This window comes from Falco cherrug, chromosome 2, assembly GCF_023634085.1.
Source record: "Falco cherrug isolate bFalChe1 chromosome 2, bFalChe1.pri, whole genome shotgun sequence".
Taxonomy (NCBI): Eukaryota; Metazoa; Chordata; class Aves; order Falconiformes; family Falconidae; genus Falco; species Falco cherrug.
In genome coordinates this window covers 16101281-16119106 of record NC_073698.1, presented here as the reverse complement: position 1 = coordinate 16119106, position 17826 = coordinate 16101281, and the positions used below count along the sequence as shown (strand labels likewise).

The 17826-nt window shown below is 34.4% G+C and overlaps 1 protein-coding gene across 2 annotated transcripts in view; it reads right to left on the bottom strand.

The window, feature by feature from the left end:
• Positions 1-17826, bottom strand: part of DYNC2H1 (dynein cytoplasmic 2 heavy chain 1) — a 177938-nt gene that overhangs the window by 14101 nt on the left and 146011 nt on the right. For both annotated transcript variants that reach the window (XM_055701234.1, XM_055701235.1), the window contains exons 85-86: positions 15716-15805; positions 66-175 (exon numbers count right to left, since the gene is read on the bottom strand). In XM_055701234.1, the coding sequence (XP_055557209.1) occupies positions 66-175; positions 15716-15805 (200 nt within the window). The remainder of the gene's footprint in view (positions 1-65; positions 176-15715; positions 15806-17826) is intronic.

Here is a 17826-nt window from a genome sequence, read left to right as displayed (position 1 = left end):
AACCATCTTCATGAATAGGGAACAATGGCATATTAGCACAAATAGGTAGATTATTTTTCTCTCACCTTGCAGTCTCCTGGCGTAAGGCATTGAGAAATGTGTCTGGATGAAATAGCTCTGAAAGGTCAAGGGTGTCTGACAACAGTTTCTGTTTTTCAGCTTTTTCTACCCAGTTCTAAAAGAGGAAAAAAAAAAAAAAAAAAAAAAAAAAAAAAGAAGAAGAAGAAGAAATAAACCAACCAAAGAATCTTGGAGTTCTTGCCTGATTTTTCAACATTTTGAGATAATGTGGGTTTTTTAATTATTATGATTAATGAAAAAAAATGTTTGTGTAAATATACTGTAAAAGATTAATATTAATTTCAACTATTTCAAACTGGTCAACAGAAAATAAACACCATATAAAAGTATAAAAAACCCGAGCAGTTTGTGTGTAATGTGACGCGTCCATCCTAAATAAACATCTGTTCCATTCTTTGTACGGTGCAGCTCACTTTGTACCATGGAACTTTTATCAAGTTTCTAACATTCTGTTGCAACTGTTTCCTTTACTAACAGGAAAGTTTATGTTTTCCATCAAAACGGTTGTCATTACTGTCTTTGCTTTACCAAGTTCAGGCAAATAACTGCATTCCTTCTGAGTATGTTTTAAGATCATTCTTTTATGTAACCTGCATATTAAATTCATGAAACACTTGACTTTCAATCTGCAGTAAGAGTTTTTATAAGTACTTATCAACAATTGTTTTTTTTAAAATACCTCTTAGTATTACGTTGATGCTGTCATTTTTAGTGCATTAGTTTGAGACCTGAATTCACAGAATTTCTGATAAAAACTGGCCTCTGTTATATTTGGTAATAAATGAAACTAAGAGGTTGGGAGAATAGCCGGCCTCAATTATCCTCACAGAACACATGCCCCAACCTACTTCTTACACCTTGTCTTACATGTAGCTATGAAGCCTGTTACTAGGAGTAGCAAGCTTGGACTTTCCTATCAACACAACACATTATGTGCCAACATGAGAAGTGAGACACACCTTGCACCATGTGTCTTAAGTAATGAAATCTGAGTTTGATACTCAAAAACACTAACAAACTCAGACTAAGGAATTTATTATTTTCCAGCAAGTTATTTAGGTAACTGAGTGGTTATGTGACAGTTCACACTTAGAACCCTTTGTTTTGAAACTTTCATACTGCACTTCTGTGGTAAAATTTCTTTACACGGTATAGTCACAATCTTGACTATGGTACTGTCTTATAAACATTAAATTACTGTACAACCTACTTTATAAGTAGTTGCAAAGCATATGCTTCTGCACAGAAAGATTAGCATTAAATACTACACCAGAAAATAATCAGAGACTAAGATTCTACAAGCTATCACTAAACAGAGAAAGACAAATCATGCTCCTTTCTAAATACCAACTACTAGAAGAATATTAAATTACTCTAGTCACGGAATAAAAAACCTTGGAAGCTACACTCTCATTAAACAAAGCACCTGCCAGACATCCATATCTGTTTAAAAAGTACTTTACTGTATTCTTTGAACTGCTGACAGAGCAATAATTCCATAAGAAGCATCTTGAAAGTGACAAAATTATCCAAGATACAAGCAATTACCACTCAGTTTATTTTATTTCATCTGTGTGTCAGACATATCTCCACAATGTTTCCACCATGTTCAAACATTTAATGGGTGACCTTTCTATCTGCCACATCACTGATTATGAGCCCTCAACCCAAATGATTATGAATCAGTTAGGAGATCTTTGCTTTCCATTTTCATTAGGAAAATGTACATAGTTAATGACTCTTGTCTGCATGATTCTTTCAATGATTTTATGTAACAATCTCTTTTATCATATAGCAGTAACTGCATCCTGGTTAGGACAGATTTTATAAATTATTTTGTGTAATAAAAGTAGACACAATCATTTCAACTTGTATTTAATGTAATTATTCCATTGCTGTCATCAAATAAACTTTTAATGTAGCTGCTAAAGAGAAACACTGTCAGGAACACAGATGCTTATATTCCACCCAATTAAAAGACCAGTATGGGTGATACTAATTCTGAACTCATATAGTTAAGCAGCACTAAGAAATACACAATAACAAAAACTGTCATTAGATCACAGAAGCAAAGTTTGTAATTGCTTGCACTGCTCTACATCAAGCTGAAGACATAGCTCATTCACAACTGTTTAATAAATACTTTCAGAAATAAATGCAATAAAAATGATCATAAAACGTATTTTACAACAGAAGTGTAAAAACTATTATTATGCTTATTCTCTTTTTCATCTTATATGATGCAAGTCAGTGAAGCACTCTCTCAAAAGACGAGACCACTCTATTAACTGGATCATTTGTCACTAGTACATTCACTGCCACTGCCATAATGCTTGGAAGAGATCAGATCTTGAAGGGAAGGAAGTTTAAGGTAAGCTGTAGAAAGATGGGAGTGAGGTTTCTTGAAGAAATTTCTGGAAAAATTGAAGAAAATTTCTGGAGAATTGAAGAAATTTTCTAGAGAAATCCTGTAACAGATTAGCTATAATATCTTCATTTTCCTCCCCTATCCCAACTCCAGTAACATACAATGACTTCATTTGTCAAAGTGATGCAAAGTTGTTTTACTACTTACTGATCTTGGATGGCCAAAGCCATCACCAACTCAATAGAAAACTTTATCTTTCCTGCCTGGCAGGCCAAAATAATCCATGCATTTGTCACTTGCCAGCTGGATTACAGTGAGAAGACAACCATCAGCTCCAGGATGGTATAAAATCTACCTACTTGTCTCTTCGTGGCTCAGGCCAACACCCACGCTTTCCCAACTGTTGCCTCCCTCCTACCCCCCATAACATGGTCTTTAACATGCTTCCTGCAATTAGGATTGATTTTTCTTCTCCAAAACAGCTAATAGTCAAGATCTAAACTCGCTAAAAGCAGCTTTCAGTGTATGAATTAATGACACAGCTTTAGTTAGATATGGCAGTTATAACAACTGGGAAAACACATATGAAAGCTGAAATGGTGTATGACATTAAAAAAAAAAAAATCACACTATATCAATAATTTATATTATACCAATAATGTAGTCTACAAGTCCAAATACCCTAACCCAGAAAAGATTAATATTACAAAATAAAATTAAAAATTACTCATACACTCTTTGTAACTTTAGTTCAATATTTCAATATTTCCTGAATCTTTCTTATTACAATGAAACTAGAAATCTAAGTTTGAACTATCCATGACAGATTAATTTAGCATATGATGATTATATAATATCAAAACCTATCAGCAATATCCAAAATGCTTGCAAAGCAATTCCTAGCAGGATATTTCAAAACTTCAATTAATGTCAGGTTTTGTTTGGTATAATAAAAGGATTTTTTTCTATTACAAAAATAAATCTCTAAGTGCAGTCTCAGGTGGTTCAAATACTGTTTTTTCATGTATCTTAACATCCAAGAAGCATCTATTCCGTTTTCAGAAAAAAGCCTTCCTTATTTTCTATAACCCCAAAGCAAACTAAGCACCTTGTATTGAACTGTGGAAGGAATAAAGAGGCTGCCAGATTTTCTCATTACCATTTATACAACTTTAGGATCACAGAACCCCTCTAGAATGAAGCAAGTACTTTTCCTTCACATGTTTTAATTAATTCCAAATGTATTCTCTTCTACTGTGTTTTTCTGATGGTGTGGTCCCAGAAGAGAACTTATAATCGAAAGAGAAAATCATATAAATCACTACAGAAGTGATTTCATTTCTGTGCCTAGATGGAATATTGTATTCAGTGATATATGAATATGCATAGCCAGAAACCATAGAGTACAATTCTGGTTTTCCACTAGCTTTAGAGGGATTCAAAGTTACCAGGGAAAAAAAAAATAAAGGCAGGACATAGGATAAGTCTGAGAGCAAATGATGGTAAGTAGCACTGCTAGGGAGTAAGCATTTAGTTAACCAGATTTCAGATCAAGCAAAAGTCAATCAAGCAGTTATGCTAAAGTCCTATTTCCCTCACAGTGCAGCAGCTGTTCCATAGGTCTGCTCCTAAGTCTCAGCATTCAGTGGTAAATGCCAGCAGGAGTAATAGTATTGCTCTCCAAAGAAATGAAATAGAGGTAGTTTTTTTCTGGGACTGAGCACAGAGGGGGTAACTTGTAGCTTCTAAGGAGCAACTGGTGTACAACAACTCTCTCGTGGTAATTTTTTTTTTTGTATGTGAAACCCTTGAGCTATTATTCTTTAGCTAGTTTATCCTTTATTAAATGAACATGTGAATACTGCAGTATTTCAGGTATATGATAAAGTGTTGGCACATACTATCTGTCAAATGGTAAACCACACAGTAATTCAATTTTGAGTCTTATTTTTGTTTTAAAATGTCTCCCCCTGCCCCAGCATGCAGACCAAAACTGCTGGTTAGTGCTTTAAATAAAACAGTATTATTTATTTCTTTCAGTTTGAAATGCCTCAGAAACACTCATTTATTCAGGAAGTCTGAATACTAACACAATAGCACGGTGTTGGAGCATAAAAATTCCGAGCCCATTAGCATAAACATGCTAGCTAACAATGTGCCAGAAGCAGAAGTGCAGTAAGGAATAGCTGAAGGAACCATTAGCAAATGTGATCTAATTCCAGTTACTGTATTAATTTATTTTTAACAAAACAGGAACTTAACTTTCCATGTTTTGCTGTTTCCTACATTTAATAAGGACACCAGAATGATACTACTGCATAAGAACTGTAACATCATACTGACAAGTTCATGATTGATGTATGCCAAAAATAACCTACTGTCAGATATCTCTTACATGATCACTAAACACAGATTCTAGTTAGACAATACCCTTATGCTTCATGCCTTCTAGACTTTTCTTTCTGCACAACTAAATACAGACACTAGGTGCTAGATTGCATTTGCAGTCATGCAGCATATAACTGGGCAAGGAGGTATAAGAGCTGGTAGAACCAGAAACTACAAAATATGCAGAGCAAAGGGGACAAACGTTCAAAGATACTTCAGTGTCCTCTTCTTCTGAAAGAGATTATGGTCCTGCTTCCCACCTCCACTGGTAAAAAGTTGCAGGGGAGGGAAAAGAGTGATATGTAATATTCATTTGCAGGTAATGGACAAGACTGACTGCTGTATCCTTGGATAAAGGCAGGGCTACATCAGGCATAATTCCTTTGCAGAGCTCTGGAGCAGGGATGCTGAATTCTATGTTGTGATGATGGTGTGACTAAACAAGGGTACAGAATACTCACTATATTAGGCACTAGTAACGATGGGGTGCACTGCAGTAATTTGTTTTATAGTACCAGCTTGAAGGCTACGTTACAATAAGGAGAGCCAACAGAAAACTGCTGTGGTTCATTTTCTCTGGTCAACATCCAATGAGATCCAGATTTTCCATTAAGCATCTCCCTCACAGTCCTTGTTTCTCTTCTGAAACAATGACCCCTTGGACTGCAGTCACCAGTCTCTCCAGTCTTTCTCTTTTCCCCTTTTTCTTTATTCTTCTTCTTTTAACTGTTTACCAGTAATTTATTTTCTGCTAAAACCCTCTCTGGAGGCTGTCAAAATTCAGATAAAATCTCTCAGCCATGCCTGTGTCACAGAACACTCCTCTATGAGCAACTATTAAGGCTTAACACACATGCAATGTTTATGAAACACACTAAAGCAATCTAATGAGAAATTGTTTAACTCTGTGAGGTATATATCCCCAAATACAACACAGTGAAAAGGCAAAGAAGGAAATCTATTTTTCTATAAGGAAAAAGAGGTCACAGAATGGGAACAGTGGCCGATGCAACCCCAGTCTAAACAAAGGAACTATGTGATTGCATGGCCACGTCTGTGTCATGGCATCTTGGGACACACAACGCTAGCTCCTACTAAAGCTGCTTACACTCCATTGAACAGAACACTGCAACATGGGATTACTGCTCAGACTATCAAACGGTTTGTTCAACAAAGCATAACTTTGTGTAGACACAGAAATTAGTTTTTTTTTATTTGCTGTAATAAGCTGCTATGGATTCTTGCTTGCTCCTACACGGTAAAGCCAAGGCATTTAGAGCGAAGATACCTCAAGTACAGTAGATGAGCTATTTGAAGCCCACAAAATGTTTCTTTAAACAAAAAAGAATTTTTTTTTATTGTGGCCAACCCCAACAGAACAGTTTATCATTAAGGCCGTAGGTCTCTTTCAGATGGCCTGTCACACTTGAGGGTTAAGAGAATGGTGAGGAGCATTGCATGGCATGAGGCTTCATTCAAATCTGGTCTCACGAAGTAACCCAGAGAAACAGATATTATGGAGTAATTTGGGGAAAAAATATTGCGCATTTTATTAAACAGCAGACTTTTTCTTTTGTTTTGTATTTAAATTCATTTTCTTTTCTTTTTCTAGATACAGCAGGTTTAGTTTTAAACTTATTTGTTATAGAAATAATTTGTTAATAAAATTAAACATTTGCCAGCAATAATACCTACTGCATGAAAATTTAAAGTATCCTACACTATTATGGAATCATAGAATAATTAGAGTAGGAATTTCTGTTCTGGAGAACTTCTAGTCCAATCCCCTACCCTCAAAGAAGGGTCAGCCTACAGCAGGTTGCTCAGGGGCTTGTGCAATGGTATTTTCAATATCTCCAGTGACAAAGATTCCACAACCTTCTCTGGGCCACCTGTCTGACCACCCACAACATGATTTCTTCCTTCCAAATGCCTAATCAGAGTTTCCCTTCTTGCAACTTGTGTCTGTTTTCTCTTGGCTGATCTTCATAAGTGCCATTATGTATACCTAAGCAATACATGAAACATTTTAAACTTTCAGGGCATATAACTACATATATCATTACTCAGTTTTTAACTTCTCAGAGAGAAGTACTATGCTGAAGTGGTAAAAATCAAGTCCATATCCATTAGAGAAGATTTGACCCAATAGGTATAGTGGAGAAGTTCTAAATTACATTTGATCCCATTGCAGCTCAAAGTAGGGCCAAATTCAATGTCAGTTTAGGTTGCTCAGGGCAGTGTCTACTGTAGTTTGATGCATCTCCAAGAGTGGAGATCCCACAAACCTCTATGGGCAAACTGGGCAATGGTTTTTTTTGACCAAACAGCCAAAAACTGGTCAAATGGTTCAGATATGGCCTCAAAAGTGCAGAATAGAAATAAATAACAACTCCCTTTGTACTTTAATAAGCTCATTAAGAATTCTGTGTTTCTATAGTATCATGATATCATGGGCGACACATTTTTTTTTACAAATTCATAGCTAACAAGAAACACAATTTTATTTTTATTAACCTAGTAATATCTTACTGTATTTTTTACTTGATGGATGCTTCTGTTGATATATTCAAATCATCAGTTTTGACTTTCTCAGTCTGATGAGAATAAAATAAATGAATACACATGACTGAATATATCTTTCTTCTAGCTTCATAATCTACATATCTGAATAAAGAACAATATTTCATTTAGTTCTAAATTATTTACTGCATTTTACCTGATATGTAGGTAATTTTAGCTGGTCAGATTTTCATATAGGATCACGAAATATCAGAATGACACTGAAAATGATAATTATAAAGCACCTATAAAAAAATACATTGTATATATAAGAAAAAGCATACACAACACTATACAACGGTACATACCTGATGGGGATTTCAAAACTCAAGATCAGATATAGAGAATTGGATGATAACTCTCTTTAGTTCTGGCTGACTATGTGGAATTAACAATATAAAAATATCACTGCCTCCAAATGTGCTCTTTCACATTCTCCTCCATGTAAGGGCACATATTTCAATTAAGTTGTTATTTACAGCACTGGGTAATGTATTATAGAGCAGAAGGATATTTACCCTCCCTGCCTCTAAGCATCCCTTTGTCATCCTAATGCCTTTAAGGGCATTAACATGCCCAAAACAAGGATCTTAAGCTTCCTACCACTCTTAAGAATGCTTCACCTTTGACTCAAGATTTTGGGTTTTTTTCCTCAATTATTTACCTTGCTAAACATTTAGAGACAAAAACCACACCAAAAAGAACTCACTAAGACCAAAAAAACCCACCACAAACACCAAACCCGCATGCCTCTGTGTTTACTCCAGTTTTAAAATAGTTATGATAACAGAGTTGGTGAATGCACTTGCATCCTGCACTGATTGCTTTATTTGAATGTGACTTCCCAAGGGTAAAACTACTGCAGATACAACAGATAAACAGGATTTAGTCAAGAATTACTCTCATGAAGCTTTTCCCTCACAAACTAAATTTAAGATGACAGCTCTGAAACTTTAAATCTTTTTTTTATATTTGTACTGGAGTACAATATGAAACTATGTTATCATTTCAAATTCAGCTATATGGAATCTCCTTCAAAGAGAGAAAGATATGTCAACATGCAGCTACATTTCTGCCTTCCCCCAAAGAAATAACAAAAATATTGCTAATTATGGATGACGCTTGCTTGTGGAATAGAAAATGGGCTTACTTTTTTAACATATATCTGCAAATGCTATTTGTGGAATATCGTATTACCATTGATCTTGACCAACTAAAACTCAAATCAAGATATGAAATATTTTGTAAACTATTTCACCAAGCCAGTTCCCACCAAAACATCTACAGTTCAAAACAGAACCATGATCACATCTAGTTACTTTTTTAGTTACAAAGTTGTTTTATTACTCTAAGAAATTCATTTGTATGTATGCACATGACTATGAAATCAGAATTATAAATTAAACAATAAAGGATTTTGAATAGATTGCTTAGTATTAGCAGACACAGTATTTGTGTCGGTATAACGATGATCAGAAGAGCAAGTTACTGTAGCCAACGTGTCTAGAAAAAAGCAAAGCAGATTGATGGAATGTATCTGCAAACTGGTGTATTAGCAATTTCTAATTCCAAAAGTTCTCATTTATTAAGGGCTGAAATTTAAAATTACCAAAGTCTTTGACAGTTTACCATAAGGAGATTCACTTTCATATGCAAATGATAGCAACTCCCTTTCTACCATTTGTACTAAAATTAATCTTTTTTCGCTTGAGCTTTTGTCAGACAAGCTATCCATTTTACTCTTCTTGCTTTTGCAGAAACCTTTGTCCATGCTAGACACAATGAAAACCAAGTTATTAGAAACCAATCTACACTTTACATTTTAACAATTTAAATGCATACAGTTTATTAATATTTTATCATTGTATCTTTTCAGATTTCTTCCTTTATTGTGAAAATGTATCTTGTAGCTTACTGAGAAAAATCAATGAATGGTGATTATTTTATTACACTAAATAAAGAAATCAACTACAGCTTTAAATCTTACATAAAACATGATACAATCTCTTGTAATTTATGGAGCATATAAATACTAACTTGCATCCATACAAGAAACACAGAGCACTAAGCCTAATTCTTATAAAAATCTTTTCATGAGTGATCATCTTCTGCAATCAGCATTCTACAATCAGAGCTGAACAACTGGTTAGTGGTATGATAAAGGATGCTGCTCAAACTCCTGCTTACAAGGTAGTATATAATAATTTAAATAGAAAAGCCATTCTCACAAAACATGCTTAGAAGTCTGAGAGTTTAATCAACAGGAATTGAATTCTGTTGAAACAGATTACTTTTGAAAACATTTATAGAAAAGCCCATATCTTACGGATGCCTCTATTTAAGACAGCATCTAAACTTCATTGGGATTAAACTACAAAAACTCACAACAAAACCAAAAAAAAAAAACCCCAACGCCAAGTAGAGATATCTTTCCTTTTCCAATGCTGCTTCTTAAAAAACCTTTTTTTCCATGCATAAAACATATTGTTTTCCCAAAACTTGAGAGAATCCTTGCTCATTGACAACCAAAAATATTTCCATTGAAAACAGCAAAGTCTGCAGATTTAGTATGAAAACCTACTGTATTCATTGAAAAGTTATTTCAATACAAGAAATAGTGATTTCAGTAACTCTGGAAAGTAAAGTCTAGAATTGGTACACAAAACAGAAAAGAAAATTTAAGGTATCCTTCCACTTCAGGCAACCATGCATGAATGCAGCTTTCTGAAAGTCACAAAGAGCACACAAACTTTCTGAGTATATAAAACACTTCAGCTTGTGCTTTACCTTCCTTGGAAACCAGACCTTATTTCAGTGGATGACTCTATGACCCATAAAGTCCAATACTTTCACCTTACACTCTGGGTGGCCTCCTGTTTGGATGGTGTATCTATTTATAAAGCACTATTACTCTATAAGGGCCACTATTTAATCAATGCAATCTAAATGAAACAGTGATTAAAAAGGGGCATGATACAACACCTGGATCTATCAGAGCTTCAAATATTCCTATTACATGCCAGACACTGAAAAAAAATCTACATTTTTATAGCAGTACTTGCAAATTTCCAATTCTTACAAAGCAGTTATCACTTAGATAAAAGGTTTTGAAAGATGTATCCTGGCTGATAAATTCTGAACAAAGGGAAATCATGCTGCAACACGGTGAGAGTTGTGGGAGCCAACTGAGGCTCTGTCTCTTAGCAGATAATGTTAGGCTACAGTTATATTTTTGTTTTGATATTCGTGACAGCTGAAGAGGAGAAGCCAAGAAAAGCATCAGAAAATCAGTAATTCTTCAGAATAAGGTGGAAATTTGAATTAAAATAAAGGAATAGGTGGATTTAAACCATAGGATTTTTTTTTTATTTTTGTGCTTTGATATTAGAATACTAAATCTGAAGTATTCTGCAGTATACAGATACCTAGGTAACAGCTGTTCAAATAGAGTGCTGAAAAGAACAATGTCTAAGGTGGGGAATGCAGCCAGCCTAATCCCTCTGAATCAGCTGCTCCTAAAACCACAACAGATAAACCATTAAACTAGTGTCCCTGCTGCAAAATCTGCTAAAGCAATCTATTAGAAAAAACTCTGAAATGCTATGCAGACTAAGTGGGATTCCTTAAAGGGGTACAGGCCTTGTTATGGAGTGCCCAGACAGGTGATTTGGGAACTCAACATGACAATTCTGGGATTGTACAAGACTTATTATGGGTTATTTAGGGGAAGGACCAAGGGAGGGGAAGGACCAAAGGTGAGGAAGGGTGGGTGGGGGATGAACAAAAAAAGAGATATAAAAGGGCAGGTCACACATAGGGAGGCTGCTGGTCAGTACACTTTGGCCAACCTTGAATCTGATCCCCAGAGTTTATCCTCTCCTCCTCTTAAGCTGTATTTTTCGGGGTTTTTTTTTGGCAAGTGTGTTTTCTATGTGGGGGAAGGAATCCACTAGCAAAATTCTAGCTGTACCAGCCACCAAGAGGATGAGAAGTCTGGGAGCTGTGTGCTGCAGATTGAGCCACTGGAAGCAAGACAGTGAATAGACCAAAAATCCGTGAGACTGGTGAAGGGTGTTTTCCTTGAGCAATGAACCACAGAAAGAGGATAGAACTATTCGTGCTGTGTTTGTGCAGCTGCCTGTAAAGGTACTGACCTCTGTTAGCCTGTGTGTGGTTTGCTGTGTCTGTACAGAGTATGTATGCATGCCCATTTTTAGATTCATGCTCTGCCTCTATTTTGCAGATTTTATGTGCATTTCATGTACTGTTGCATTAAGACTGATTTATAGGCTGGTCCTCAAGAGTTCTTTAACTCAGTGAAAAGTCAGAGGACTAGACTTCCTTAGCTTTCTAAGAGCAGACTTTCTGCCTGTTATCAGTGAATGAAACTTGAACTTCTTTGCCTAGATGCTTCGTGTGTGAAGGAAGAAGCCTGTGTCTTCTATTCCCAGAATGTTTTCTAGGAGCTTCAGCAGGCAATTTCCAAGAGTTCAAACCTCTTATACCTTGAGTGTCCAATCTAAATTTCTGGAGACCCAATTGTTGAAACAGAGGAATAGCAATGATTCCAAAACAGAAAGTCATTCTACCTCAAATAGTAAAAAAGTAGTAAAATAGTAAAAATCTTATTGTAGGGGGTTAAACTGGTATTGAAATTAAATATTACTAGCCTAGATTGCACTCAGGATGGGAGGGGACAAGAGATAACAGCATCCCAGACAGATACATACAAGTCTTTTGCTAAAATATGAAATACAACTTTTTTATCTAGTATTAGGAGTACTTTATAAACACATTGTCAACAACAAACTTTCATAACTTATGCAAATAAAAACTTTCAGAATTCATAAACATTTTCTTGATCAGAACTCTGAAAGTACTGTTTATGCTTCTGAGGTTAGTCTTGATTTTCAGTGTACACTACAAGCCTTTTAGCAGCTGCCTGACGAACCAGCTATCCAACGCAGAACTGTTTTTACAGATGACTTAAAAGCAGGCGAGTCCAAAAGAATGAAATAAATGTTTTCATTTAAAAGATAAGGTCTTGTTGGAATAAGAGGGTTTTGGGGTTTTATGGAAGAAGTGGAATTAGAGCTCTTTACTTGGTTCTTGTGGAAACAAAAAGTAAATTCCAGTTTGTTGACCTCAACATTTTTTTCGATATTGATATTCATCTGACATGTGCCTGGGCTGCTGTTTTGCCTCTTAACAGTTCTTAAAAACAGTTCTGGGTCTCTTTCTCTCCTGCTAGTATCTATAGCCATCAGAAGACAACAACATCCCAGAAGACTGGGATGGACTTACATTTCATTATACACTGCTGTATTTTATTACTGAGCTGTAATCATGTACCACGAGAGAGGGAAACCACAGAACACATTTAAGATGCCACCATGAGGAAACTGAGAGTATAAAGACCAAGAATTACAACCACCAAAGATCTATCATGATTCATAAGCTTCATATCTTAATGTTGATAGCAAATAAATCACTGTAGATGGATAAACTGAACCATGATATTGTAAAGTTCAATGTCAGCATTGCTAATTGAAAGCATTCAGAACTTTCTATCTTAGAAGAACGTTCGATACACAGAATTTTTGTTTTAATTTAATGCAAAAGTTAACTTCCAAATATCAGAACTTCCACCTGGGAAGAAATATATTTCCATCAGCTCTGTTACCACAACATAATACACAGCAAAACATGGTTCTATTCCATATACTGATTTCTTCGCACTTTAAGTAGGCAGATTTAATTTTTTTATTGTGCTTTTACTGAGTCAATTCAGACCTGAGAAATGCAACACCTGTTGGTTTTCTGTCTATTGTTTTGTAATGCTCTCAGAAAATCTTTACACTTCTATAAATTCTGCTATTATTATTCTACCATCTGGCCTATATTCTGGATTCCTCCCTATCCCCATTAAATGTTTGTAACAAAACAGTTAATTTTATTATTTTCTGCACTGGCAGCAAACATTCTGACAAGTCAGCTTTTAACTAATAACCTAAGTAGAGACTTACTACATCCTTAATAGATGCAATCTTTCAGTACAGTTTTGATGTTTCAATGTCAAAATATCTAAATCAAACCTGTCTCAAAAGAGAGTATCTTACAATGAATGAGAGAGAGGGAGGTATGAGTAACTATCAAGAAATCAGGATGATTGAGTCGGGCATGTAAAATAAACCAATCCAAAACATGGCCTTTATTGAAATATAAATCGGAAGGTAATTTAAAGAGTTGAGAGAAAATCTTTATTGAAGCCTTTAATCAATTTGTGAATACTAGATCTAGAATTAACCGTTGATAAATTATGTTTATAAAATCAATAATGAAGTCATTAAAAAAAGAAAGTTAATTAAAAATTATAAAGGCTAATCAAAATATTGGTGTAATATGCAAAAACATGAATTGGAATAACTTTTAAGAAAAAAATTATTCAACTGAAATGGATTATTAGGAATAATCAAAGTTTTTCTGGTAAAGTACATACAAACCCCAAAATATATAAATTGTATTTCAGACGTGATCTGACTAGAAGCTTGAGAACCAAAACAGACTGATAATGTATTATTAAGAATTCCCACAAGTAATTCAACTCCCCCCCCCCGCCCTCGTATTACATATTTGACATTAAAAAACATATAAAAGATATAAGAAGCAGTATTTGGTCATCTGTTGCTACTTTCTATTGTGACTAACAAAAAATTAACACAATTTACTGCTTATGGATACAGTTAAATATCTACTGTAAAGCTTCACCTTAATAATCTGTCCTTCTCTTACAGTAAGTATTTAAAATTATAAATTATTTCTTCATAATACTTCATAAAATTTCATAAAAATTACTAATCCAAATGTACAATTTTGTCAGCAGTCTGAACAATGAGAAAGGAAGATTACTATGATGGTAATAAAACACAGCACATTTGTCAATAGTTGACTGGGATAATATATGGAAATAAAAACTCTTTGAATATTCTTGGTTGAAAAACATCTATTATTGTTAATACTAATTTCATCCTGTTACACTCTGCCACATTATCTCCATTTTGTATGGAGGTACATCTGCACAGAAGCTTGAAATCAAATTTCAGGCTTGCATCTAAAAAAAAAAATTGCATAAGAAAGGGAAATTGCATGCAGTTTGGTCACAACCAAATAAAGGTAGAAGTCACAAACTGCAAGGTACTCTTGAAGATTATGAACACTACTGAATCAGCCACAAATAATGCTTTTTAAATAATAATGACTATAATAGTCATAAGAGAGAAGGGACTAGGTTCAACTCTGGTTATATGACCAAACAATATCTGAACATGCATTATCACTTGTTGCTATACATATCTTTACACTTTATTGTCCATAATTTAAGCCTTTTTGTGAAGGAAAAGATAAAGAAATATTAAGCATTAGCGAAAAGAAATGGTTTGCATAACAAGGATCTTATTAACTCTGGAAATATCCATTTGACAGCTTCTTTAAAAAAGTAATGCCTAGAAGTCATGTACCACTCAAATCTTCTTTTTGAATTTGACAGAACACTAATGTTCACAGAAATCGTATCCTACTGGACGAGACTGTGTTAATCAAGGTCAAAACTAGCAGCTTTCTATTTATTGCCCGGAGGCAACAGATCTAGCCCTCCTAAAGGAACCTTCCTCTATGGAAGGTTCTTGCAGTTTCCTCTCTATGTATCCAGCACGATGAAATTTGTTTCCTTAAATACTAATTGATTTAGATAAATGACATTTTAATTTGTCTGCCTATTATCTTAAATATATTTCTTCTGTCAAACAAAGTATAGACAGATTTACACTAACTAAAAATTATCTTCTATAACAGACAGAGCTGTTGTTGGACTCTGCACCTTGTAAACCTGTAGAACGCAAATGTTTTATTTTCTTCAAAGACTAGTCTTCTATGAATTTCTACATTACCTTTATTAGAATTGATTCACTTTACCTCTTTATATGTATCTCTCTACCAGATTAAAGAGTGTGTCTTGACTTAGACGTAAAGAATCATCTGAGTAAATAAATCTTTTTTCCATACAGTTCATCAGAAAGACTAATGAGTAAAAGCTAAGAAGTAAATCTATTGTGAAGTAACATTACTGTATTTAAAGTTACTGACTTCAAATTGCTCAGTCTGCTGTCTTCGTGTTTCTCATCCATCTTTACATTTTTACATACCTTTTCACACATTTAAAGCTCTTTGGGACTTTGGTTTGGAAAGGCCTACTGCAGTGCAATTCACATAATATACATGTGACACCAGCATACTGAAGTAAAGTGACTTTAAATTTACCTGTATAGCAAGTGCTCGAGCTACAAGACTTCTAAGATATTGTAAAGGATCTTCTGGACCTTCCCACTTGCTTTGCCATGTGACAGGACACTGAAACAAAAATATATTTACTGAAAGTATCTATTTCAAAATCATCATAATGACATGTTAAGCTAGGAATTTGAATGAAATTAAATAATCTGGAGATCAAATGTATATACAAAGGAAAAAGGCAATACGAGCTATATAATGATCAAAGCATACAATAAGGATAAAACCATTAATTGTACCTACTCCACAGGAATCTGTGAAGCACACTGAAATTGACTCTGCAAGATTCTCCTACTTACGGGAAAGAGAATACATGTAAATCATTACCTGTGAAATATTGCGTAACACTGAAGATGCTGAGCAAAATAAATAGTTCATACTGTTTAACATTTACAGTTGCATTTTTAAGGAACTTAACAATCAAGTAGCGTATGGGCTGAACAGATTTTCAAAATCTGCTCACAGAAGCTCATAAGAAAAACTATCTTTCAGAGTAAATACTCTATGTGTACCTTTTGTAGATAAAAACCTGAAAATATCTGGATTCAGGAACACGAATTAATAATGAATTTAATAAACTAAAATATATACAAGATGATAAAGCACATTTACCTGCATGCTTTTTGCATAATTATGATTTTTTTGAAAACTTCTTGTATTTGAAAGTATTTTCCTTGCATTTTTTCAGACTCTTTTGCTCAATATGCATTTACAGGCAGCTCACCAATCATTTATAAGTCATTCACGTAATGTTGCTAATATATCTCTATTTATCGCTAAAACTCTATATTACTCTAAGTTGAAAATAATAGCTTAGCTAATTGTTAGTATGAAAGCATATTTCAGATGTATACTAACATACCAATTTTGCATAAATAAGGCACATTGAAACCATTAGAAGTCATACATTTATTGAGTTTTACATTTCTTTTGGTAACCTAGCAGCTTCTGCAGGTGCTATAATCTTAAAAAAACTATAATCTTGGTGTTTTTAAAACCAGTTCTTTGTTACATATTGTGTGACTACACTAAACTAAAGAAGAACTCTGTATAGAAAATACATGAAACAAATCACTTCAAGATGATAAATATAGAGAGGTTTAGCTGCCAGCAGATTTAGCTGCCATGCCAAGAGCATGGCGTTAGCCTCTCTGGAGGGCTGCTGAAAAGATTGCTTTATGGTCACAATCCAATAAAGTCATCTAAGTAAGATTCTAGGTAAGTAGGTAAGTAAGCAGACGAAATGCCAGAAACACTTTGTTCAGTACATCAGCAAGCACCGAACTGATGTCTGTGAGAGATAAAAATGCACAGAATCTTTAAGTAAATTTTTTGTGATGGTGATCAGCTTCATATTTTGGAAGCTGCTGCTTCCAATTTAAGAGTGCAGCTTAAGTGCACAAGCAAGCCATACTCTCTTGCTCAGTAACAAGAAATATAACTATAAATACTAAAAAACGGCCATTTCATGTATCATTTGCATTCACTATGACTTGTACTTAGCACCAATTCCTACCACACAGTCAAAACTTGTTTAAAAAAGCAGTAAGATTGCTAACACGAAAATGTTAATTTATTCTAATTGTACTGCAATTTTGTTAACAAATGCTGCCTGTGAATCTGAAAAGACAAGAAATTTAATCATTGTTTTAATTAGCAATATGATAGATGAATAGACGCATAACAATCTTAACAGTACTTGTTCCTCACATGAAGATAAACAAGAAGTTAATAGGAATTATAGTTCATTGCAGGGCTAATCTCAGTATCTATGCATTAGCACCATTAAAATTTATCAGCTTCTGCAGGTGAAAAAAACCCACAGTTTCATGTCAATGTTTGACTATCTTTGGAATCCAATTATCTATTAATGACAGCATGTAAATTTGCAGTCACTAATGGTACCAATTTATCAAAATGCCCAGTTTACTGCTAGAAAACATGGAGAAAGTGCTTGTATAAATTCTGGTTGCTTTTTTCGTATATTAAGAATACAGGGTGAGATGATACGTTGATATGATAGGCACAGCTTGTGTGGTATGATATGGCAATAATCCATACTGGATAAATGCAGAGAGCAA